The following is a 26,991-nucleotide window of genomic DNA, read 5'->3' as shown; positions in this document are numbered from 1 at the left end:
AACAAAAGTCAAACCCAAAGGGAGGGGCTTTTCCATAATTTTTTTTTTTTTTTTTTTTATAATTCATAATAGGTGCTTCAAATAATAAAGCTACTTGACACCCTCTATAGTCTAGTATTAGAATGATTGTTGTCTACTACCACATGGGAAAGCACTTGTCAGTTGTGCACACCTAAGACCTAAACTAAAATTGTGTAATTTTTTTTTTTTTTTTTTTTTTGAGGCTATTTATGTGGACCTAATTGCTCAGGAAATATTAGCCGGCATAATTATGCACTTACATAAAATGACCATTTTTGCATCTCACCTGTTCATTTTCGTCTGTTGAGCTGAAACTCCAACACGAAAATGCACAGAAATACACTTTGCTATTACCATAAAGTTATCAGTGACGAACATAGCTTACACCTTGTTAACTACAGCACTAAGTTAGGCTAGCGCCACACATCCGTGCCTCCGGTACGTGTTTGGCATTTTTTACACGTACCGGAGACACGTGCTTATGTTGACACAGTCATTTGGATCTAAATAGCCTCACGTCAGTGTTTTGGCACGGAGCGTCCGTTTCCGTTCCGTGGCTACGTTTGACCGTGCCGAAAAAGCGCTGACATGTCCGTTTTCCACCGGCATAACGTCCTCACGGATCCATTACATCCTATGGGTCCGTGTTTACACGTACGTGACACGGATGGCCTCCGTATGCTATCCGTGTGGTCCGTGTCCGTGTTTTAAATTAGAAGATTGTTACAATTTCAAATACTTTCAGGTGGCGTAGCTAACATATTTTTTTTGCACAAAACTTACTTTGCATTTGCAGAAGGAGTGAGCAAGCAAGCAGTTGTGTTTGTGTGTAGTGAAAGACCTATTTTGAGCACAATTTCTGCTTCCAAATATAATAATGGCTCCACGGGTGGACACGGAGAAACTGATATCAGCTGTCGAGACTCACCCACCATTATGGGATACACGTGTTGATGGTTACCATGACAGACTGACAGTTGACCGGCATTGGCTTCAAGTTGCTGAGGAAGTGTACCCCAATAATGCATGGGATAGATGTTCGCCTTCAAAGCGTGCTAAATATGGTAAGATTTTTTTTTTTTAATTTTTTTTTTTAAATATAATTTTTTTTTTAATAATTTAAAACTGTGAATTTTTTGTTATTGTAATGTTGTTTTTAATTAGAATTAACATTATGAAGAATTGTTATATGTATTAATCTATTTATTGAGCTAATGTTAAATGTACCAAAAGGTTACCTAACATTTCCAAAGTTCATTAATTCAAATTAAACCTTAATTTTGAATATGATTAATAATTCTTCATGAAGTTAATTAATTAACAGATCAAACTGTGATGTGATTTTCAATTCCATGTTTTATGAGTCTAATTTTTGTTTAACAATTACTAATCATGTTTGTTTTTTTTTTCATACTAACATTTCAATATCATGACCTAAAATAATAAAATAATATTTCTCATTTTTTTACCATAAATTATATTGTTAATAACAAAACATACCTTTTTAATATCTCTATCACAATTACTTCAAATTGTTTTGTAAGAGAAATATTATTTTGTTATGTGTGAATGTATCAAAATTTTTTTAAGTGAACGATATATAAAAGAATTAATTTTCCTCTAATGTATTTGTCCACCTTTATTTTTTAAAATTGTATATTAGATTTAGCAAACATTATTATCATTAATGTGTGCAGAATTATGCAGAATGTTGAAAGATACATATTTTGTTATATTCAACAGTTGACTTGGTCAAAAGACGTTGGCGGTCAGCACGTGATCAGTACAGAAGGGAGTACAACCCTATACCAACCTCATCCAGCCAAGGCCGCAAACGCAGATATGTTTATTATGAACAAATAAGCTTCCTAGCACCAATCTTAGAAGTAACACAGTAAGTTTATTTTTTAAAATTTTTTAGTTTGTTCCTTGAGAAATTTTTTCATACTAACACCTTTTTTTACAGAAGTTATTTTTTAAAATATAAATGTTAAGATTGTAATATGTTATCTAATTGATTCTAGAACGGAGGATAATCTCGACGAGTCTGATGACCAACCAACAGCTGGCCCCTCTGCTACAGCCACCTCAGCATCAGAACAAGAACCTGGCAGAGAAGACAGTGAAAATCAAGAGATTCAACAAGATGCAGCAGCAGCAACTGAATCACATGATGGTGGGACTGACAGTGCACAAACCAACACCCAAGGCTCATCAACACAACAAACAACAACACCAGCAACACAATCAACACAAACAAATGTACTTCCACGTTTTGCACCACAACCTCTCCGTGCAAGAAGAATTCGCCGACCTGAGGAAATGAGATCCTTACCGGAAATAATTGACACACGCATTATTCACATCATGAACACTTTAATTCCCGAAACCGATGCCGAGCGTTTTTGTCGGTCTTTATCTACTAGCTTAATCAAAATTGCATCCGATAGGCAGGAACGTGTACGTGCTGCTATGCTTACCCTACTTTCAGCTAGTCAGGCAGAACAGGAACCAGTGCAAGTTTATGAGGCCATAGAAAATTGGCGTACCATTATGCAACAACATACAGTCCCAAACACAACAGACATTCAAAATACCATTTCAACACAAACAACAATGGCAACAGTAAATGTCACTAATCCAGTATTACAACAATCAGGTCAACCTTCTATTGCTTCAAGTACGTTATTCCCAACACCAATTAGACAAGGGTATGTTGCTACCAATACTGGTGCCTTAAGCACTGTACAAAGTGCTACCTCACAGCAACCCATAAACTATATGAATTTACAACCCACTCCAAGTACTAGTTACTTTACTCAACCCACAAATATTGGTGGTTTACCTAACATGTTTCCTGGTTCAACATACCCACAATCATTCATGATGCCTCATTATCCAATCTCAACTATGTTACCTACACCACACTTACAAACAACAGTCAACTATCCTCAAGGTCAACAACATACACACACACAATACCCACTTACCCATGTAGACCCACAGGTGTACTCTACAGCAGGCAATGTGTTGGCCCAAAGCAGCATGCAACAGACTGTTCCACACACTACTGTAGTTAGTAATAGTAATGTTGTTCAGCAAACAACTGCTTCAAGTTCTGTTAATACTATTTCTGAGGCCACACAAAACAACATACTCAGCAACACTCAGGTTACTTCCCTAGAAGATCTTGTAGACTTATGATACACATTTTTGGTAATCTTTACATTCAACAAACAAAGATGATGATTGTGACCCCAAAAAAAAAGGGATTGCCAAAAATGTTTACAATCTGAGTCTTCAATTAAAAAAAAAAAAACTGTGATTATATTTTGGGCAGGATGACATATATGTTTTAGCACATGGATAAGTTTATTGTTTTAAGAACACATTTGTAACCCACAAAATTGATGGCTAGATGAGGTCATCTATTCACAAAACCAAGTTTCAAAAGATTATGTCTATGTAAATGTCCAACATGAGACCAACATAATTGTTTGACAATTTTCAAACCTTGCAAGCAATGCCAAAATTTTTGCAAGTGTACTATTTGAAGTTAAGTATCTTAAAAATTTGTCAAGAAAAACAAAAAAAAGGTTAACTTGGTAAACGTTTATACAAGATGATCAAGATTTTAATTTTTTATTGTTAAAAAAAAAAAAACATCATTACTTTATGGAATGATAGGCATATTCGTAATAAAAAAATATGTTTTCAAATTAAAGATTCTGTTTCTTTTTTAAATTTATATAAAATATTGCATTTTTTAAATAGGCGATTAACATTATTAATTTTGTAAGTTTTATCAAACAAAAAATCAGGATACTAACATAAAAATGTACAAACACATACATACAACATTCAGAAATCCATGTTGGTAACAGAAATGTAAGTTTGTGATTAACGCATTTTCACTTTAAGACAAGTAAGCTTTTAGCTCTTAGATTGTTTAAACTAATTAAACATTTTCATCTAAGTGATAATAATACATTTTAAAAAAAAAAAACCCATAACAATGTTAACAAACATCAATATTATCATTAGCATCAAAACAATTGAAGTAATCAGTAAATAATTTTCGAATTTGTAAGCCAGATGTCACGGAATTATGAGACATAGGTTCACCTGTTGGATTAACAACATGGTTTATCTGAGATTCATCATCAACATAAGTTCCTCCATCATGTATCCGACAGAAATTGTGAAGCACTATGGTAGCCTTGATGACCGATTTGACAGAGTTTGGCTGCAACTGAATAGTTGTGTGATAAATGCGCCATTTGTTAGCTAAAATACCAAATGCACACTCCACATAACGTCTTGCTTTAGTTAGCCGATTATTAAAGTACTGTTTCCTGTCATCAATGGATCTCCTTGGATATGGTCGCATAACATGTTTTGATAATGCAAATCCTGCATCTGCCACCATCACATATGGTGCCAACGGTCCAGATGTACCAGGTAGGGCAACTGGGGGTGGGATCAATAATGAATTTTCTTGCAGGCGTTGGGCTAATCTTGAAGAACGGAAAATACGGGCATCTGAGGCACTACCATAGGCCCCAATGTCAGCATAAATAAAACGGTATTCTGTGTCAACCAATGCCAAAATAACAACCGAAAAAAACTTATGAAAATTGAAATAACGTGAACCAGAGTTTGGTGGCTTTTTAACTCTGAAATGCTTGCCATCCAAAGCTCCTATGCAGTTAGGAAAGTCAACAGAGTCCTTGAAGCCCTTAGAGATTTTCAACCAATCTTCTCTGTTTGGCTGAGGCATCATTTGGTCTTTTAAATGTTGCCATATCATGTCGCATGTGTGACGTACTATAACGGCAATGGTTGATCTCCCCAACAAAAAATCAAAATGTAAAGCACTAAAAGATTGACCAGTCGCCAAGAATCTATGAACACAAGACAAACAATGAATTTCAGTTAGCATTATGTTTTTTTCTAGAAAACCAAACCAAAATAAACACAAACATTGTTTAAAAACTGAGATTAGATAAAGAAATATCAATTACACATTTCAATGTGAAACAGAACACATTTTCAAAAACATTAAATTAAACAATATACCTCAGAGTCACCATGAATCTCTCCTCAGGGGAAATGGAAAGCCGCATCCAAGTGTCCTGATGTTGCAAATGAGGTCGTAAAATATTTAGTAAGTAATCAAAACTCTCAACTGACAAACGGCAGTATGAAAAAAACTTGTCTGGGAAATTCCTTAACTCAACAAATAAAGTATGGAAATGACCATGCATAGGCCGCATCATGATTAGTGGATGCACCCACAATCTGTTTCTTCTTACATTATCATATTGCAACATGTGCCGTCTAACGCCAAAACGACGAGATATAATCCAACATAAAAACACTAAGGCCTCCGTGGATAATGGCATTGCGAATAATTTGTCACAACACATAGGTCCTCCAAGGCAGAATACAAGCAGGAAACACTTTATAGGTAACTTATATTTATGCCCTAATCACATACACCTATGTGTCATTTAATTCCAACTGATCACCATTATCTCAATGTGTGAAACATGTTAAACACGCACAAAAAAACGGACTGCACACGGAACACACACTGACGTATCTCACGCACAGGAATACGCACACACGTACACACGTATGACACACGATATGCATACGGACACTACACGGAGGGGAAAAACGGACTGAAAATACGGAACACGGACACAAAATACGGACTACAGCACACGTACGTTTTTTACACGTGAGTGTGGCAGAAGCCTTAGAGTGTATACCAGGGAGAGGTGATCTCCTGTGAGCCCACATAATGTAACCCTCCTATAACTCACTTGACAGGCCACATCTAAAATCTGGGATCCAATTTTTCTCAAATTTTTTTTTTTTTTTTATTTATCAAAAAAGGCGGTGGGGGGACATTCTGAGATTAGTCGGTTCAAGAAGACAACTAGATTATTGCGAGGAATGGAGGAGGAGATTCCATTTTTTTTTTTTTTGCATAAATCGTGTGTGGTCACTATAAAAGACTGGAACATTACTTCCTCCTACCGCAGCTAAATGTGAAGGGTTCTTTACAGTAAAAGCAATCAGACTGCGGAATGCCGACCACAAGAGGTAGTAATGGCAGCTACTATAGCGCCTATTAAGGCAGGTGTATGATTTCCTCAGTACACCTATAGTGTCGGTCAAACATAACTTACTTAAATAATGTTGAATAGGGAGGAAAACCTGTTGCCTGGTGACATCACGTGACCCCCCCCCGGGAGCTTATTCCACCCCGCAATCCCACGTAACGGTACTTGCCATAATGTGCAGAATAAAAAGGGGGGGCGGCCGGACTCCGGATGTTCCTGCCCAATTCCAACAGCACTCCGCTGTCCAGACCAATGTACACCCTGATGCTCATCATCCCGCCGCGGGACCCCACCAGGGGTTAGTCTGAAGAAAAAAGGGGGGGTCTAAATCTACATGTGACTCATGCGCCCGGGGCCCCAACGCCCGTGCATATCCCCAGGTGGGGGGAGGGGGACAGAGTCCGATCCAAGCCGCTACCCACAGAAGGGGAGGTAGGGGATTATACCAGTGAGTGAGGGTTGAACAATACACATGTCACAGCTTACCTCCCCCCCCACCCTGCACAGTTGGAGTGAGGCCTGACCACACCCCGTAATTCACCCCACTGGCCGGGATACCCAGATGACCCCTAGCTCCTTCATGACTAACAGCTTTTTTTTTTTTTTTTATTTATAATTTATTTATTCAATTTATTTATTTATAATTTAATTACTTAACGGGGTTTTTTATTCACACAAATGCCGGCGGTTCCTCCGCTGCAGCGCTTCCACCTGCGCTGCATCAGGGACCGCCCGGCTCACAGCCTACACTCGCCCCCACCTCTGGCAGAGGCAGGACGGCGGGCGGCCGGCACCATAACCAAAGAGCGCTTTCGCGCTCTTTTCAAAATGAGGGGCGGGCTCCAGCTGACCGGCGGGCGGGTAGTTCACTCAGAATGCCGCTCGCTGGCACACCTAGCTGGAGCCTCAGCAGGGAGGAAGCCGCTCACAACTAACAGCGCTGTGAGTAGGACGCTTCCTCCCTGCTGATGGGGGATTTGCGATGGACGGCGAGCACAGGCGGACCGGCGGGCGGGTATTTCCCTAAAAACACCGCTCGCCGGCACATGTCACTTTTCCCTCAGCAGGGAGGGAGCCGCTCACAGCTAAAGCACCGTGGGCAAAACTCTCCCTCCCTGCTGATAGCTCTCTTACCGCCCTCCGAAGCGGGTACACGCCACCGGCCGCCCAAACAGGTCCGGGTCCAGGAACAAAGAGACCGGAAGCTGGGCAACGCAGTGACCTATAACCGATCAGGTCATACCACAGGAGCCGGGGGTAGCTGGTAAGTCTTTCCAGGGGGAGAAACCACCTAGCATTAGCATAGGGGGCCTGCAGTCAGGTGGCAGCATCCCAAATTTTGGCTGCAGTGCCCCTCATTCAGCTACAGCCAATGGGAAGACACCAAACCCTTCTAATTCCCCCTTCTGTCTGCTGGTCACTGCCAAAGATAGTTCTTAATTATGCTTCCTGGTTACCATTCTGTTCTGTATAGTGATTCCTGTGTTTTGACCTCTGCCTGTTCTCTGACTACCCTCCTACCTGCCGTTTTTGTACCTCGCTACCCGGTCCGGATTTGACCTCTGCCTGGTTTCCTGATTTCATCCTTGCCTGTCTGATTTTGTCCCTGTTCTGCATTTCCTGGTTTGACCCTGCCTGACTTCTGCTCTTATCGGACTGCAGTCTACCACAGGTAGTGATCTCCGGGGCCCTGTGTAATTCCAAATCACTGTATGGGGTTAAAGGGTTTCAGGATTCTCAGGGTCCTGCTTTGTGAGTCGCTTTCCTCTAGCCTGTCCGTTACAGTCAGTCTGAGTCTGTGGTTCCAGGCAATGCGTTACAGTCTCATACTGTGTGATGGTTACTGTGGGGACAAAGAAAGCAGTATCAAACTGTATGGGACCACTAATGGAGAAATACTTGTTTTGTGGATACTTATAAAATGGACTTGGCTCAGTTAAGGAAGTGGCTCAACGTACAATATAAACTGCCACAATGCCCTTTGCGGTCCACAGTATGAATCTCACTTTGCTAACTTTAAAAGTTGTAACGTACGGATATTGGATAAGTATACAAGATTTTGATACATAATATATAGGGCAATTTGCTTCTAAACAATATTTGATAGAAACGTTTGTATGCCACATGACAAACATGCACATGCCTCTTACCATGCAGGCTATATGTATTAAATCCATTACATACTCAACATGTTTTAAGTTCAAGTAGCACTTAAGGGCCTATGAAAGCTTATATAACTGAATTCTGATTAAACATTCAGCAGTTCAATCTCCAGTATATGTCAGTGGAGCTGAACTAATATTGACCTTACTATTCAAATGCACTTAATTTTAACAGCAGTGAATCATGTGGAATTCCTGAGTAACGGGGAAGCAAAATGGTAAGTGCCATGGCTTAAGCTGAAAATACAGAACAAAGCTTTTTATCATATTTATTATAATATAGGTATGTACTGTATACATAGTTGGATTATTATAAAGGCAGACTGGGCAACCACGCGGAGCCCAAGACTCTAGAGAAACACATCGCCAGATTGCCCTAATTATATTGTTTTGTGCGCCACCAACAGCAGCAGAGAGTATATCATTATATAGGGTAGTGATACCTCTATGAATGACGGAGCACTAATACCATCAGTATAAATTGGTCCAGTCTCGGACCGCAATGCGCAGTCTAGCCATGGGTCTCCCAACCAGAGTATGACAGCTTCATATACATCTTTTGGGTCGGGAGAGCCGCAACCAGTCCATGCATGGCGGTCCAAGATCAGGCCGATTTGCACAAATGTCTGCATAAGTTCTATAACTTTTTTTTTTTTTAATCAGCGCTGGATTCGTGGTCTGAGGGCCCTTTAAATTTGTGGACCTGTAGCCCAGGAGAGCCATTTTTTAATACATATTAAGTTGAGGGTGCCAGCAAAGAAAATTACGCTTTGTCACCACTGGTGGTCATGAATTAGCCAAATTGTGGACTAGGTACCTTCATTTTATATGGGTATTCTATACTGAACAAAAATATAAACGCAGCACATTTGTTTTTGCTCTTATTTTACATGGGCTGAACAATAAAAGGCCACTCTAAAATGTACAGTTTTACAGTATTGGGGCATTCGGGGGTGCGGGGGGTTCAGTAAAACAGTCAGGATCTGCTGTGACCACCACTTGCCAATTTACCAACTGCCCTATACAGTGGAAACTGGAATTCATCTGTGAAGAGTACACTTCTGCCATGTGCCATACATCGTCGAATATGTAGTCAGGTGGAGACCTCGAAGAGGACGAAGAGCAGCAGATGAACTTCCCTGAGAGGTTTCTGACAGTTTGAGCATAAATTCTTTGGTTATAGAAACCAATTGATGCAGCAGCTGTCCGGTGGTTGGTCTCAGATGATCAGGGAGGTGAAGATGGTGGATGTTGAGGTCCTGGACCCATGTGATAACACCCAGCCTTTGGTTGTGTAGATGAACAGACAAATTCTCTCAAATGCCTTTGGAGACATCTTGGTAGAGAAAATTTATCTCTACTGGCTATCACGGTACAAAGATATATTTTACCGGTAGAGAAATAAACATTTAATTCACATGCAACAGCTCTGGTGGATATTCCTGCAGTCACCATGTCAAGTGCACACGGCCTCAAAACTTGCGGCATCTGTGCCACTGTGCTGTGTGATAAATCTGCACATTTTAAGTGGCCTTTTATAGTGGCCAGCCTAAAGCCTGCTTTACACCTTACGATATCACATACGATATCGTATACGATCGTACCCACCCCCATCGTATGTGCGGCACGGTCAATTTGTTGACCGTGTCGCACAAACGATTATTTCCCTTTACACGTACTTACCCTTCCATACGACCTCGATGTGGGCGGCGAACATCCACTTCCTGGAGTGGGAGGGACGTTTGGAGTCACAGAGACATCATGCGGCAGCCGGCCAATAGAAGCGGAGGGGCGGAGATGAGTTGGACGTAAACATCCCGCCCACCTCCTTCCTTCCGCATTGCCGGCGGGAGCTGCGGGACACAGGTTAAGATCTGTTCAATGTTCCCGGGGTGTCACACACTGCGATGTATGCTGCCTCGGGAACATTGAACAACCCGACGTGCAATTTTAAGGAAATGAACGACGTGTATGCGATGAATGGTTTTACGTTCAATCGCAATCGCACGTAGCTGTCACATGCTACAACAACATTAACGATGCCGGATGTGCGTCACTTATGACGTGACCCCGCCGACACATCATTAGATTTGTTGTAGCGTGTAAAGCCCGCTTAAGGCACAACTGTGCAATAATCATGCTGTCTAATCAGATTCTTGATATGCCATACTTATGAGATAGATGGATTATCTCAGCAAAAGAGAAGTGCTCACTAAGGCAGCTTTCACACGTCAGTAATTCTGATACATATGTGCTAGTTTTTATACGTACCAGAATCACGGACATACGCAGACCCATTATAATCAATGGGTCTGTGCACACATCAGTGACTTTTCACTGACCGTGTCCCCGTGCGGCGTACACTCGTGTCCATGTGCTCTGCACGGAGACATGTCTGTTTTTTTCTGGCATCACTGATGTCCCATGGGCCGCACTATGGTGTGGTCCGTGAAACACGTACCAGAAAAACACGGACATTGAAAATAAAAAGCATTTTAAACTCACCTTCTCCAGCGACACTGTCTCTGGCCGCTGCTCTCTTCAGCTTCCTGCCCGGCCAATTACTGGCATGCATATTCATTTATGCATGCACAGTCGACCCGGAAGCAGCTGCAGAGGTCAGACAGTGGCAGCCAGATGCTGCATTGTGGGACTCCAGCACCACGGACAGCAGGAACAGGGACAGGTGAGTTTATCAACATGTGCAATCACGGATCGCAGAGCATGGATCACAGATTGCAAATGGACAACCCTTGTGTGCCGTGAATCCACAGAACATGGAGGGACACCTGCATTTTTAACACGTCAGTGAAAAACGTCTGTGTTTTTCACTGACATGTGAAACAGGCCTAACACAGATTTAGACAAATTTGTGAAGAATTCGGGAGAAAAAAAGGTCTTTTGTATAGATAGAAAAAGTCTTAAGCCTGCTTTACACGTTGCAATTTCGCAATTTGCAACGCCCCCATCGTATGTGTGGCACGTTCAATTTGTTGAACATGCCGCACAAACGATTAACCCCCGTCACACATACTTACCCGTCCATACGACCCCGATGTGGGCGGCGAACATCCACTTCCTGGAGTGGGAGGGACGTTCGGCGTCACATCGACGTCACGCGGCAGGCGGCCAATAGAAGCGGAGGGGCGGAGATGAGCGGGACGTAAACATCCCGCCCACCTCTTTCCTTCCGCATTGCCGGCTGGAGCCGTGGGAGGCAGGTAAGATCTGTTCAATGTTCTCGGAGCGTCACACACTGAGATGTGTGCTACCTCGGGAACATTGAACAACCCGACGTGCAATTTGTCAGGATTCAACGACGTGTATGTATAATTTGCCGCACCGCCTTGTGAGAAGCCGGGCCTACTACCTCAGAGGATGTTCAGGTCACGGTGTCTCCGATGGCTCAAGCAAATCCCTAGGTTAGGTGGCAAATTATAAAGAGAAAAATAACAGAGATCGGAGACTGAGTTGTGGTGATATCTGCCAGGTATAAGGCCGCTGAAGGAAGACAGACACTGAGGATTCTATGAAAGCGTAAATGAGGAACTTTACTTAAATCTTGTAGCCAACCTTTAGTCAATCAAAGTTGTTTTTTCCATTTCCAATAGACAGTCATTTCATAGCAATAAATAAAGAGATCTCTTACACAGTGGACTAGTTCAAGCGTTTTTCCTATCCCGGCCTTGGGAGGATGGATGTCACTATCAATTGGATTAACTGCGTTTTTCAGTACTCTGTTGTTGCAGAAACGGGGTGCTCTGAATAGTGTGATAATTACACTCCCCGCATATCTCAATGGAGGTCTTTTTTTTCTGCTGCATCACAGCAACTCAACCGCATCTAACCGTTTTTCTTTTTTTAACTGCCTCCTCAAGCTCCGCCCCCAACAGCCACTTCCTTGCTTTCAAATCAATTGCAATACCAAAGCAAGGCAGTACAGGGCAGCGCAGCGCTAAATAATTTACCTCCTCCCAAGGTGGGGAATAGGTGTCACAAATGTAATCACATAGATAATACAGAACACACATTAGTAGTGGCTTTTCTGGTCACTACATGTGCGATGAACGTTTTAACGTTCAATCGCAATCGCACGTACCTATCACACACTACAATGTACCTTACGATGCCGGATGTGCGTCACTTACGACGTGACCCCGCCGACACATCATAAGATATATTGTCGCGTTTAAAGCGGGCTTTAGATCTTTGAGTTCAGATCATGAAAAATTAGAGCAAAAACAAAAGTGTTGTGTTTATATTTTTGTTCAGTATACATAGCAGTAATGCAGAAAAAAGGAGATAAGGCACAGAGGAATGATTCAAATTTTTTTTATTAATGATTAACCTCATAACGACGGCCGTACGACTTAAAGCGGCGGCAAAACAGGGTACTTAATCTGTTCCGCCGCTTTAAAGCGGCGGCCCGAAAAAACCCTGTAGCGCCCCCCAGCGACCGAAAATCTCGGGGGTTTCAGCTACCGGGGGTAGCTGAGACCCCCCAGATTATGAATCGGGGTGTTTTTTTTGGACCCCGATCATGTGATCGGCGGTATACACTGTATACCGACGAACACATGAAAAAAAAAGAAATGGCCGGTAAAACTGATTTCTTTTTCATCTGACATGGTCAAACATGTCAGATGAGAAAGAAATCTAACCCCCTAGTGCCCCCAAAGCCCCCGGTACCGGAGAGTCCCCCCACCCCCACCCCTACCCCCACCGGACATCCAAAATGGCGCCGAAGCGCACAGAAAACTGCCGCCGGCGCCGGCTCTGCAGTCATTTCCCTCCGATCTGAAATGATCAAACATTTCAGATCGGAGGGAAATGTCCTCCCCCTGACCCCTCCTCCGGTCCACCGGAGCCCTCTGGTCACCGGAGCCCCCTCCGGTTCTCCAGAGCCACCACCCCCCTCCCCCCTCCGGAGCGTGGAAGATGGCGGCGCACAGCGCGCGGCCGCCTTCATTCTGCTCTTTCTGCCGCATGTGACACGTCACATGCGGCAGAAAGGTGTCCCCAGGTCCCACTAGGTCACCCCCCCCCCCAAGCCCCCGGTTATACGTTACCTGTCTGCCGCTCCGGGCCCGCGATCGCCGCCTCCTTCTTCAATGCTGGTGGCGCATGCGCAGACAGTGGCTGTCAGCTGGATCCCTGCAAGCAGGGATCCTGCTGACGTCGCAACTGCACAGGCTACTCCACTGTGGACCGGGGGAGGGTGAGTGCAGTGATCTGCAGCCACACTCCTCACATGGAGAGGCTGCTGTTCCAGAAAATGGGGGGTACGTTCTGTGAGCGTGCCCCTCATATTCTGGAATGAGGTTACTGCAGGTCACTCTGCCCTAGGTTGGACCGGGGCAGTGTGAGTGCAGTATTCTCAGATTACTGCACCCACACTGCTCATGGAGAGCTTGCTCTTCCAGAAAATGGGGGATACGTTCCCTGAACGTGCCCCCCATATTCTAGAAGATCCAGAGTCGGCGTGGGACCTCCAAAATGGATTACAGCGACCGGAATTTCTTTATTTTCAATAAATTGGTAAAAGAGGAATGTTTCGGGGAGTGTTTTTTTCAAATAAATTTTTTTTTTGTCTTTTTTTTTTCTATTACTGACTGGGTTAGTGATGTCGGGTATCTGTTCAGATGCCGTGACATCACTAACCCCAGGGCTTGATGCCAGGTGACATTACAGCTGGTATCAACCCCATATATTACCCCGTCTGCCACCGCACCAGGGCGCGGGATGAGCTGGGGCGAAGCGCCAGGATTATCGCGTCTAATGGATGCGCCACTTCTGGGGCGGCTGCGGCCTGCTATTTTTAGGCTGGGAAGAGTCCAATAACCATGGCTCTTCCCACCCTGAGAATACCAGACCCCAGCTGTCCGCTTCACCTTGGCTGGTGATCTAATTTGGGGGGGACCCCACGTTTTTTTTTTTTTTTAAAAAACGCTTGGGGAGCCCTCCAAATTGATCACCAGCCAAGGTGAAGCTGTCAGCTGTGGTTTGCAGGCTACAGCTGTCTGCTTTACCCTAGCTGGCTATCAAAAATAGGGGAGACCCCACGTCGTTTATTTTAATTATTAATTTTTTGGGGGGCTAAATACAAGGCTAGGCACCCTTTAGTGCCACATGAAAGGCACTAAAGGGCGCCAGCTTAGAATATGCAGGGGAATGGGACGTTATATTTGTTTGACATCTATCCATTCATCCATTGTAGCATTTTACGCTGTGTGCCCACAATCAGGGTTTGCAGCGTTTTGGGCGCAGAGTGTTTTCCCTGCGTCCATAACGCTGCGTTTTGCAGTAGAAGCACAGTGGAAGGATTTTTAGAAATCCCATGCCCAATGTGCTTCTTTTCTCCGCAGCATAAACCGACCTGTGGCGCAGCTTCCCGAGCCTCAGCATGTCAATTTATGCTGCGGAGATGAGTGTTCTCTGCAAGTAGCATAGAGCTCCACAGCGGCCTGAACCCAAATCGTGGGCTTGGGCAGCTGCGTTCTCCCGTGGACAACACTCACATCTCTGCAGGAAGGCTGACACTGTGTACTAGACGCCGTGTCGCTGGATCATGGCCACATAGCCTAACAGTGAGACATTTGTTGCTACAGCAACATTTTTGTGAAGTACCTGTGGATTCAAAATGCTTACTATACTCCTGAATAAAATCCAGTTTCCAAAATGGAGTCACTTGTGGGGGGTTTCTGATGTATAGGTACCCAAGGGGCCCTGCTAATGTGACATGGTGCACGCAATTTATTTCAACTTTTCCAGAATTCAAATGGTGCTCCCTCCATTCCAAGCCCTCCCATTTATCCAAACAGAGGTTTTTGGCCACATGTGGGGTATCCCTGTGCTCATAAGACATTGGATAACAACCTGTGGGGTCCACGGTTTGTTGTTGTCTCTTGAAAAAGTGAGAAATTTGATGCTAAAGCAACAGTTTTGTGAAAAAAATGAAAAATTTCAATATGGCAACCTAAGCTTATCAAATTCTGTGAAGTACTCGTGGATTCAAACTGCTCACTATACACCTTGATAAAAGCCTTGAGGTGTCTTGTTTCCAGAATGAAGTCACTTGTGGGGGACCGCCACTGTTTAGGCACCTCAGGGGCTCTCCAAATGCAACCTGGCGTCCGCTATTGATTCCAGCCAATTTTGCAGTCAAATGGCACTCCTTCCCTTCCGAGCCCTGCCATGCGCCCAAACAGTTGATTTCCACCACATATAAGGTATCGCCAAACTCAGGAGAAATTGCACAATAAATGTTATGCTGAATTTTTTCCTTTTACTCTTGTAAAAAAAAAAGCTACCTGGTTGAAATAACAATTTTGTGGTAAAATTTTATTTATTTTTTTTCATGGCTCAACGTTATAAAATTCTGTGAAGCACCTGAGGGTTCAGGGTACTCACCAAACATCTAGATAAATTCCTTGAGGGGCCTAGTTTCCAAAATGGGGCCACTTGTGCGGGGTTTCTGCTGTTTAGGTCCAAATGCGACATGGTGCCCGCAATCTTTTTCAGCCAAATTTCCTTTCTAAAATTCAAATATTGCTCCTTTCGTTCCAAGCCCTCCCATTTGTCCAAACAAAGGTTTCAGACCACATGTGAGGTATCACCGCGCTCATAAAAAAGTGGTTAACAAACCTTGAGGTCATAGTTTTGGAATTACCTCTTGAAAAAGTGAGAAAATTGATGCTAAAGCAACATTTTTGAGAAAATTATTAAAATTTTCAATATGACAACGTAACGTTAACAAAATCTGTGAAGTACCTGTGGATCTAAAATGCTCACTATACCCCTAGATAGAAGCCTTGAGGGGTCTAGTTTCCAAAATGGTGTCACTTGTGAGGGATTTCTTCTGTTTAGGTACCTTAGCGGACCTGTAAATGCAACATGGTGCCCGCAATCTATTTCAGCCAAATTTGCTTTCCAAAATTCAAATATTGCTCCTTCTGTTCCGAGCCCTCCCATTTGTCCAAACAGAGGTTTCTGACCACATGTGGGGTATCGGCGCGCTCATAAGAAAGTGGGGAACAAGTTTTGAGGTCCATTTTGTTGTGTTATTTCTTCTAAAAGTGAATAAATTTGGGTTAGAGCAACATTTTTAGGTAAAATTTAATTTTTGCTTTTTTTCATTCCACATTGCTTTTGTTCATGTGAAGCACCTGAAGGGTTAATAAACTTCTTGAATGTGGTTTTGAGTACTTTGGGGGGTGCAGTTTTTAGAATGGTGTCACTTTTGGGTATTTTCTATCATCTAGGCCTATTGAAGTCACTTCAAATGTGATGTGGTCCCTAAAAAACTGGTTTTGTAAATTTTGATGTAAAAATGAGAAATTGCTGATAAACTTTGAACCCCTCTAACTTCCTAACAAAAAAAAATTTTGTTTCCAAAATTGTGCTGATGTAAAGTAGATAAGTGGGAAATGTTATTTATTAACTATTTTGTGTCACAGAAATCTCTGGTTTAACGGTATAAAAATTCAAAAGTTGAAAATTGCTAAATTTTCAAAATTTTTGCCAATATTCAATTTTTTTCATAAATAAACACAAAAAATATTGTCCTAAATTTGGTACTAACATGAAGTCCAATATGTGACGAAAAAACAATCTCAGAATCACCGGGATCCGTTGAAGCGTTCCAGAGTTATAACCTCATGAAGTGACACTGGTCAGAAGTGCAAAATTTGGTCTGGTCATTAAGGTGAAAATTAGCTCCGTCACTAAAGGGTTAAAAGACAAGTAAAAAACAATACAAAAAGACATACAGGGACAGGTAAACAAAGCGTGGAGGGACATCACATAATGAACAAGCTAAACTTTATTAGCATAAACACGCTGTGTGGAGATAACGGGACAATCCATAAGAACTCAGTGAAGCCTGGTGTATTGAAGAGAGAATTCCGTCCCAATGTAGATTGGCATTAAAGGACCTACAGGGGAATGATAAATATAGAAAGAAAAAGAAATTATAAAAAGTGTTTACAACACAGAGCAAACACGCAATAAAACGTAATTATGCATGATTACCAGCACCAGGTACTGCATAAGCTCTTCTGACTTTAACTGCACTGTGCTTTCTATTCTCTTGCATGCTGCTCCCATCTTGGGCATTCCCCAATTACTCACATTGTTCACAAAGATTTAAAGGGTGCTTTACACTCTGCAACATCGCTACCGATATATCGTCGGGGTCACGGTTTTTGTGACGCACATCCGGTGCCGGTAGCGACATCGCAGCGAAGGGTCGGACTGGGGTGTGAGGGGCCTACCAGGGAAATTGCCTCTAGGGGCCCGCACTATAACTACTGTAAACGTTTTTATTACTTGTACATTTTCGGCTTCTCTCAGTATAACGTGCGCCTTTTAACAAACTACAGTGCGCATAGAGCCCTGTCCTGTGCCTGCAGATAGCGCAGTAGAGCCCTGTCCTGTGCCTGCAGATAGCGCAGAAGAGCCCTGTCCTGTGCCTGCAGATAGCGCAGTAGAGCCCTGTCCTGTGCCTGCAGATAGCGCAGAAGAGCCCTGTCCTGGGCCTGCAGATAGCGCAGTAGAGCCCTGTCCTGGGCCTGCAGATAGCGCAGAAGAGCCCTGTCCTGTGCCTGCAGATAGCGCAGAAGAGCCCTGTCCTGTGCCTGCAGATAGCGCAGAAGAGCCCTGTCCTGTGCCTGCAGATAGTGCAGTAGAGCCCTGTCCTGTGCCTGCAGATAGCGCAGTAGAGCCCTGTCTTGTGCCTGCAGATAGCGCAGTAGAGCCCTGTCCTGTGCCTGCAGATAGCGCAGAAGAGCCCTGTCCTGTGCCTGCAGATAGCGCAGTAGAGCCCTGTCCTGTGCCTGCAGATAGCCCAGAAGAGCCCTGTTTTGTGCCTGCAGATAGCGCAGTAGAGCCCTGTCCTGTGCCTGCAGATAGCGCAGAAGAGCCCTGTCCTGTGCCTGCAGATAGCGCAGAAGAGCCCTGTCCTGTGCCTGCAGATAGCGCAGAAGAGCCCTGTCCTGTGCCTGCAGATAGTGCAGTAGAGCCCTGTCCTGTGCCTGCAGGTAGCGCAGTAGAGCCCTGTCTTGTGCCTGCAGATAGCGCAGTAGAGCCCTGTCCTGTGCCTGCAGATAGCGCAGAAGAGCCCTGTCCTGTGCCTGCAGATAGTGCAGTAGAGCCCTGTCCTGTGCCTGCAGATAGCGCAGTAGAGCCCTGTCCTGTGCCTGCAGATAGCGCAGTAGAGCCCTGTCCTGTGCCTGCAGATAGCGCAGAAGAGCCCTGTCCTGTGCCTGCAGATAGCGCAGAAGAGCCCTGTCCTGTGCCTGCAGATAGCGCAGTAGAGCCCTGTCCTGTGCCTGCAGATAGCGCAGAAGAGCCCTGTCCTGTGCCTGCAGATAGCGCAGTAGAGCCCTGTCCTGTGCCTGCAGATAGCGCAGAAGAGCCCTGTCCTGTGCCTGCAGATAGCGCAGTAGAGCCCTGTCCTGTGCCTGCAGATAGCGCAGAAGAGCCCTGTCCTGTGCCTGCAGATAGCGCAGTAGAGCCCTGTCCTGTGCCTGCAGATAGCGCAGAAGAGCCCTGTCCTGTGCCTGCAGATAGCGCAGAAGAGCCCTGTCCTGTGCCTGCAGATAGTGCAGAAGAGCCCTGTCCTGTGCCTGCAGATAGTGCAGTAGAGCCCTGTCCTGTGCCTGCAGATAGTGCAGAAGAGCCCTGTCCTGTGCCTGCAGATAGCGCAGTAGAGCCCTGTCTTGTGCCTGCAGATAGCGCAGTAGAGCCCTGTCCTGTGCCTGCAGATAGCGCAGAAGAGCCCTGTCCTGTGCCTGCAGATAGTGCAGTAGAGCCCTGTCCTGTGCCTGCAGATAGCGCAGTAGAGCCCTATCCTATGCCTGCAGATATCACAGGATTTCTTGTAGCCTCTTATTTATTGTAGTTAATAATGGAATCTGTTATTTAGTCAGTCGCAGTTTTTCTTACACACGGACGTTCCTTGTACTAGGAAAACCACCGAGTCCATCAGCTAAAATATATTCAAAGAAGCAGAACGTTATCCAGCATCTTCGCATGGAAACATTTACTAACATTAATCCCCCTCAGCCTCCATCTACCTGGGAAATCCCCTGTAAGGGTGCGTGCCCAGCTGTCCACGATCAGTGTTTGCAGCATGTTGGCTGTAGCATGGTTCAGCTGCATCCAAAACGCTGCGTTGTAAGTACAAGCACAGTGGATGGATTTCTAGAAATCCCGTGCCCAATGTGATTCTTGTTTCCGCAGGAAACACTGACCTGCGGATCTTCTTTCTAGACCACAGTATGTCAATTGTTTGCTGCGTAATTGCATGCTCCTCCGTATGGAGGACACAAGTGAAAGACCGCAACACACTGAACCCTGATCGTGGGTACAAGCAGCTGCGGTCTCCTGCGGAGGAGACGCGCGGCCCCGCAGGTCAGGACCCGCTTCATGCAGAACACAGTCCTGATCGTGGGCACATACCCTAAAGGGGGCTTTACACGCTACGATATCGTTAATGTTTGGTCGTCGGGGTCACGTTGTTAGTGACGCACATCCGGCGTCATTAACGATATTGCAGCGTGTGACACTGACCAGCGACCTTAAGCGACCTCAAAAATGGTGAAAATTGTTCACCATGGAGAGGTCGTCCCAAACTCAAAAATCGGTAAGGGTTGTTTATCCAGGTGGTTCATCGCTCATGCGGCAGCACACATCGCTATGTGTGACACCGCAGGAGCGAGGAACGTCTCCTTACCTGCCGCCGGCCACAATGCGGAAGGAAGGAGGTGGGCGGGATGTTACGTCCTGCTCATCTCCGCCCCTCCGCTTTGATTGGCCGGCCGCTTAGTGACGTTGCGGTGACGTCGCTGTGATGCCAAACGTCCCTCCCCCTTGAAGGAGGGATTGTTCGGCAGTCACAGCGACGCCGCCGACCAGGTAAGTATGTGTGACGCTGCCGTAGCGATAATGTTTGCTACGGCAGTGATCACAAACAATCGCATGCACGACAGGGGCGGGTGCTTACACGCTCGCTATCGCTACAAATTGCTAGCGATATCGCTACCGTGTAAAGCCCCCTTTAGAGTCAGTATGTGTTGGTGTGAAGCATTACCACCCAATACACTTTACCATTTGGAGACTCTGGTGAATATTTGTCTTCACTATAGTTTCCAAACTAGAGCTACATGTTGGTTAAACCCTTTACTAGTCCTGTGTATTCTGATAATACTGCTCTATAGACAGATCAGGCTTTTTTTTTTTTACATATACAGTATTTATACTGAAGCTCCTCCTGTACTATCATCACATATAGAGGCCCCCTGAAGAGTAATTACATAGCCTAAGATAATAACACTGACACTGGGGGTACAGGATAATGACACTGACACTGGGGGTACAGGATAATGACATTGACACTGGGGTACAGGATAATGACACTGACACTGGGGGTACAGGATAATGACACTGACACTGGGGGTACAGGATAATGACACTGACACTGGAGTACAGGATAATGACACTGACACTGAGGGTACAGGATAATGACACTGACACTGGGGGTAGCAATGGGCCCCCCAGCCTTGTGTCCTGTAGCAATGGGCCCCCCAGCCTTGTGTCCTGTAGCAATGGGCCCCCCAGCCTTGGGTCCTGTAGCAATGGGCCCCCCAGCCTTGTGTCCTGTAGCAATGGGCCCCTCTTCCTGTCCCCTATTATGCCATTGTTCACACACACACACACACACACACACAGGTTCTCACCTGTCCTCCGTTCCTGCGCTGTCCTTACCTTACCAGTCTGCAGGCTCATGGACCCCTCCATGATCTCGTCCGGTGCACGGAGCCGCCGTCGCAGGATGCCATCATGGCTTTACTGCAGTTAAATGCTTTGCGGCGCCGTAAAGCATTTAACTGCAGTAAAGCAATGAAGTCACCTGCAGCGGCGGCTCTGTGCACCGGACGGGTCACTGAGGGGGTCTGTGGCTTGCGGTCTGGAGCACCACGGGAACAAAGGAGAACAGGTGAGAATGATTACTTTTTTTTTTTCTTCGGCTCCTTCTGAGCGCTTACCTCTGCAGCCCTGCGCGTCCTCTCCTCTGCTGCTCTGTCGGCAGTGTGATGACGGCCGTTGTGTCGGTGCGAGGATGAGCAGCTCCTCCGCCTCCTGTCACCGGCCGCACTGTTCACATGTACGCGCGTCTGAAGGATGCACGTACATTTGAATAGCGCACGGTGCAGGACCTACGGTGAGTCACATGACTGTCTGTGATGTCACCGCAGGTCCTTCTGCACCCGCAAAAACTGCAGCGATAGTACAGAACTTGTGCTATCGCTGCAGTTTGTAATTGAAAGGCTGGGGGGCCCTCAGAGTGTGAGAGGGGGGACATCAGAGCGTGGGGGCCCTGCCCAGTCTGCCACACATAGCGCCGGCCGTGAAAAACCGGCGGCCCCGCGGCGCTGTACACAGCTCCGTACTAAATAAGGCACGTGGGGCCCACTGAGAGCCCGTGGCCTACCGGGGGATTCCCCGGTACCCCGGCAGGCCAGACCGAGCCTGTCGCAGCGTGTAAAACCTCTGAGTGACCTAAAACGATTGCAAAAGAGGTAAAAATCGTTGGTGTTGGAGAGGTCGCTCCAACACCAAAAATCGTTGACAGGTGAGTAGCGATGTTGTTCGTCGTTCGTGCGGCAGCACACATCGCTATGTGTGACACCGCAGGAGCGACAAACATCTCCTTACCTGCGTACACCGGCAATAAGGAAGGAAGGAGGTGGGCGGGATGTTACGTCCCGCTCATATCCGCCCCTCTGCTTCTATTGGCCAACCTCTTAGTGACACCGCAGTGACGTCGCTATGACGCCGAACGCACCTCCCCCTTGAGGGAGGGATTGTTTGGCGGTCACATCGACGTCGCTGCACAGGTATGTGCTTGTGACGCTGCTGTAGCGATAATGTTCGCTACGGCAGCGATCACCAAATATCGCACAAGCGACGGGGGCGGGAGCTTTTGCGCTCGACATCGCTAACAATCGCTAGCGATGTCGCAACGTGTAAAGTACCCTTAAGTCGCTTGAGCAGAGCTGTGGTTGCTGTAGATTGGGCTGCACTTTGCATTCAATTTATGTGATGTATTTATGTGGGGTGCACGACTTTTCACATGCATGATTACAGGTTTATATATACATATATTCCTCCAACGTGCGCCCCCATTGGTTCATCACATTTGATCTTTTGTATATATCTTACACATTTCTTACTTCACATCATGATACTGGTGTATGTATAATTAACATTCATTTAATTTACATATATAAAAACTAGTTCATGGCTGGTTCTGTTTGGTAATTTTGTCACCCCCTTAAACCACTTTATAAGGAAAAATCTTTTCCTTTCCACACCACTGGCGACCCATTCCATATACTGTATGTCTTTTTGTACTGTTTTTTACTTGTCTTTTAATCATTAATAAAAAAAAATTTAATCATTCATCTGTGCCTTATCTCCTTTTTTCTCCCTTTTTGATATGTCTTCCGGAGTTGGCACCATTCCCGAGTGATATTATTTAGTTATTTCCTCGGTGTACTAATCATGGCCAAATTATTTGTATTTTATAGCAGTAATGCAGCCCAAATATCAATGTTTGCATATATCTTAGATCCACGTACAGAGTACTGCTGTATTCTTTTATTTGTAAATGTACTATATATAAATATAATTTTTATATAAGAATCAGATGAAGGCATGCAGGACTTTTTTGTTTGTTCTAAAAAATTGACAACAAATCAAAGATGCATCCAGGGTTGTCAACCGTCCAGAAAATCATTGATAGTCCATAAAAATAGGATACTGTTTCCCCTTCCTTTACCTCCTTCACCCCCAGCCTGTTTCACCTTCCTGACTAGACCAATTTTATTCATTTCTGGCCAGTGTCACTTTATGAGGTTATAACTCTAGAATGCTTCAACGGATCCCAGTGATTCTAAGACTGTTTTTTCGTGAAATATTGTACAGTACTTCATGATAGTTAAAATTTTAGGATGATATTTTTTATGTTTATTTGTGAAAATATCAGAAATTTGGCAAATTTTTTTAAAATGTCACAATTTTAAAACTCTGAATTTTTATATCCTTAAACCATAGGTATGTCACACAAAATAGTTAATAAATAACATTTACTACTTGTCTACGGTACTTTACATCAGCTCCATTTTTGAAATGTAATTTTTTTTTGTTTAGGAATTTACAAGTATTAAAAGTTTATCATCAATTTCTAATTTTTCCAACAAAATTTACAAAACCAGTTTTTTGAGGGACCACATCACATTTGTTGTAACTTTGAGACATAAAATACCCAAAAGTGATATTTTAAAAATTGCACCCATTAATCTGCTCAGAACCACACACAATAAGATTATTAACCCTTTAGGTGTTTTATAGGAGCTAAAGTAATGTAGAAGGAAAAAAGGAAAATTTTACTTTTTACAAATTTTGCATTTTCACAAGAGTAACATGAGAAAATGGACCATACAATTTGTTTTAAGTTTCTCCTGAGTGCACCGATACCCCATATGTGGAGGAAAACTACTGTTTGGGTACACGGCATGACTCGGAAAAGAAGGGGCACTATTTTAATTTTGGAGCGAAAAATTGGCCGGTATAGATAGCGGACACCATGCCGCGTTTGCGGAGCCCCTGATGGGGCCTAAACAGCGGAAAGCTCCCACAAGTGACCACATATTGGAAACTAGACCCCTCAAGGAATTAATCTAGATGTGTGAATTGCATCTTGAACCCACACATGCTTGACAGAATTTTATAAAGTTGGGCTGTGAAAATGAAAAAAATTGAATTTTTACACTAAAATGCTGCTTTGCCCCAAAGTTTTAGTTTTCAAAACATTGGAATAAATGAACCATAACATTTGTTACACAATTTCTCCTGTATTCACTGATATCCTATGTGTGGCTGAAAACTACTTTGGGGCACAGTGCAAAGCTCTGAAGGGAAGGAGCGCCATATTGGAGTTCAGATTTAGTTGGAATAGTTGGGGGTGCCATGTCACATTGGCAGAGCCTCTGATATGTCAGAAAAGCAGATCCCCCATAAGTGACCCCATTTAACAAAATACACGGTGGGGGGCAGCCAGGGACAATGATGTAGTTAGTTTCATTAATTTTCCTTACAACCTGATAAGGGCCTTCCCACGTTTCTTGAAGCTTGTTGGCAGGGAAAGCAATAATCATGAGCATCTGTTGGCTTTCCATATATTCCTGGGTCCTGGCTTTATGGTCATACCAGGTCTTTTGTCTGGACTGGGCAATTTGCTGGTGTTCTTTATCCAAAGTAGCTAGCTGGGTGAGACCGTTTTGGAACTCTAGAACATAGGAAATGACAGGCACTCCAATGTCTGAGATATATCCCTCCCAGTGTTCCTTTAAAATAGCGAGAGGCCCATGGACCTTCCAGGTCAAACAGTAGTTCAAAGGGAGAGAATCCTGTGGACTCTTGGGGAACCTGCCAATAGGCCATGAGAAGATGTGGCAGGTATTTTTCCCAGTCCTTTTCAAAGTCAGCAAAAGCCCATAACATATTTTTTAGTGTTCCTTTAAAGCGTTCACATAGTCCATTGGCCTGCGGGTGGTATAGGGTGTTGTGAATAGCTAGAACATCACAGGTATGACAGACGGACTGGACCAGGTCTTACATAAACTGAGTCCCTTGATCTAATAATATTTCACTGGGGAAATATACCAGGGTAAAGATGGTAACAAGAGCCTCAGCTAATTTTAAGACTGTAAAACTGGATTGGGCTATGACTTCAGGATACCAAGCCACCACTGTCAGGATGTATTTTTTCCCTGACCAGTTGGGGTGGGCCAGAGGTCCAATGATGTCCACAGTTACACCTTGAAATGGTTCTTCAAGTTTGTGCAGGGGTTGCAGAGGTATCTTATGTCAAGCTTGTGGATTCCGCATTTGCTGGCACATAAAGCAGGTGCAGCAATAATGGGCTACCGACTATGAGATGTCAGGCCAGTAAAAACTTTGGGTGAGTCTCTTTTCAGTCCTTTTCATCCCTTAATGCCCAGTAAAGGGGATGTCATGGGCCAGTTGAAGTAGCTGTGCCCTGTACTTCTGGGGGATAATGAGTTGCCTGATCGCCGCATCATGGATGCCCTTGCTACTAACCTTCATTACGTGATAATACAATCCCTTTACTCAAGTGTAGCTAGCCCCATTATCTCCCACATGCCAAGTTTCTGCCCTTAGCCTAAGGGCTGCCAAGGTAGTGTCACCCTCTGTTTCTCTTCTAACCTCCTCTCTGTCCCAAGACTCTCCCAATGTAGTAGCAGGGGACAGATTGCTTACCAACTCTGATGGGGGTCGTAGTGGTTGCTCCCCAGTGAGTGTTGTGGTGCTTACATGGCCTGTAGCTGGGTGACGGAACTGTAACTCTCCAATGTAATTTCCCAGGACGGCAAGACGTCCTCTCATAGCTCATATCCACCACAGTTTTTCCCCATAACCATAATTCACATGCACAGAAGCTTGCTTTATATGTTTGCATATTCCCCCACTAGGGCAATGGAGATTCCCGAGCCTTGGTGAATTGTCTTGGGTTGAACCACACAGGAGTCAGCAATAGGCAGGAATGCCCCCATGTCTCTAAATCCTGACACTTTGTATCCATCAATTAAAATATCCTGCAGATGGCATTGCCATTTCTCTGGGTAGCTTGGAGTCAAAGGTCGGAACGGAAGCCGTACACTCTAGATGGGATATCTATAGTGCAGGGGTCGGTTGTCTACTCTGGTGGAGGGAGTGGCAACTTTTCCTCAGGTGGGATGGAGTGCAGAAGATGCATTGGACGAGTTGGGGGTACGTGGGGCTCCCTCCAATTCCTTGAGGGTCATCCGAATTGCAGGTGCCTAGGTTGCCTGCACCCATAACATCTACTCTCTGTGATTTCCTCAGGTTGTGGTCAGACTTGTTGGGGCCCAGGATTGTGAGACATTGTTGTCATCGGCCTGTGGCTGGGTGGAGGGGCAGATATAACCAGTGGGGGCCAGAGTGCAGGAGCAGGCTGTGGTTCATTTTCCAGAAGCCTCCTTCATGGCGGTCGGATAGTAAGGGTCTCATCTGCCAGGACTGCAGCTGTTTCCAAGGTATGCAGAGTGCACTTTTGGTGGACCCATTCCCATATTTCTGAGGGGCACTTGGCAAAAAATTGTTCTATAAGAAATGCTTGTATAACATCTTGCACAGTAAAGGTGTTTTCCGCTTTCAGAAAAACCATAAAGGGAGTACGCCGTTAAAATTTAACTTTTAATAATATCATTAAAAGGTCAAGTGACAAACAAATAAAAAACGCACAAAAGAAAAATGGTAAGGTATAGGGTATATACTGATAGTAACCAGGTGGGAGGTAAACAATAGAAAAACACTGGCCCTAATTGGCCCTAAAGTGTCTCTACCTACCTGGCAATGGAGGGTATGAGGTCCTAGGGTTGTGACGCCCCCATTCAACGACGGGAAACCCTCACTAGCCCTATTAAACCCTAACAAACAATACAAAATAAAAACAAATTATCAATAACCCCCATTGCAATGCAGTGGTGGGTAATAGAGTACTTATCTGAGCTGTAGTTCAGAGGCACAGGCTGTGGCCTGGTTATAAATGTTTTCCACTTTCAGCC

At 44.6% G+C, this 26,991-nt stretch overlaps 1 protein-coding gene across 1 annotated transcript in view; it reads left to right on the top strand.

Moving 5' to 3' along the window:
• The first annotated feature begins 879 nt into the window (after positions 1–879).
• LOC142292175 (uncharacterized) overlaps positions 880–26,991 on the top strand; it is a 57,059-nt gene continuing 30,947 nt past the window's right edge. Inside the window, exons 1-3 of the mRNA XM_075337384.1 lie at positions 880–1,085; positions 1,765–1,915; positions 2,046–2,283. Coding sequence (XP_075193499.1) covers positions 899–1,085; positions 1,765–1,915; positions 2,046–2,283 — 576 coding nt within the window. The 5' untranslated portion in view covers positions 880–898. The remainder of the gene's footprint in view (positions 1,086–1,764; positions 1,916–2,045; positions 2,284–26,991) is intronic.

The sequence above is a fragment of the Anomaloglossus baeobatrachus genome, chromosome 1, assembly GCF_048569485.1.
Source record: "Anomaloglossus baeobatrachus isolate aAnoBae1 chromosome 1, aAnoBae1.hap1, whole genome shotgun sequence".
NCBI classification, from domain to species: Eukaryota; Metazoa; Chordata; class Amphibia; order Anura; family Aromobatidae; genus Anomaloglossus; species Anomaloglossus baeobatrachus.
This window is presented reverse-complemented; position numbering and strand designations above follow the sequence as displayed.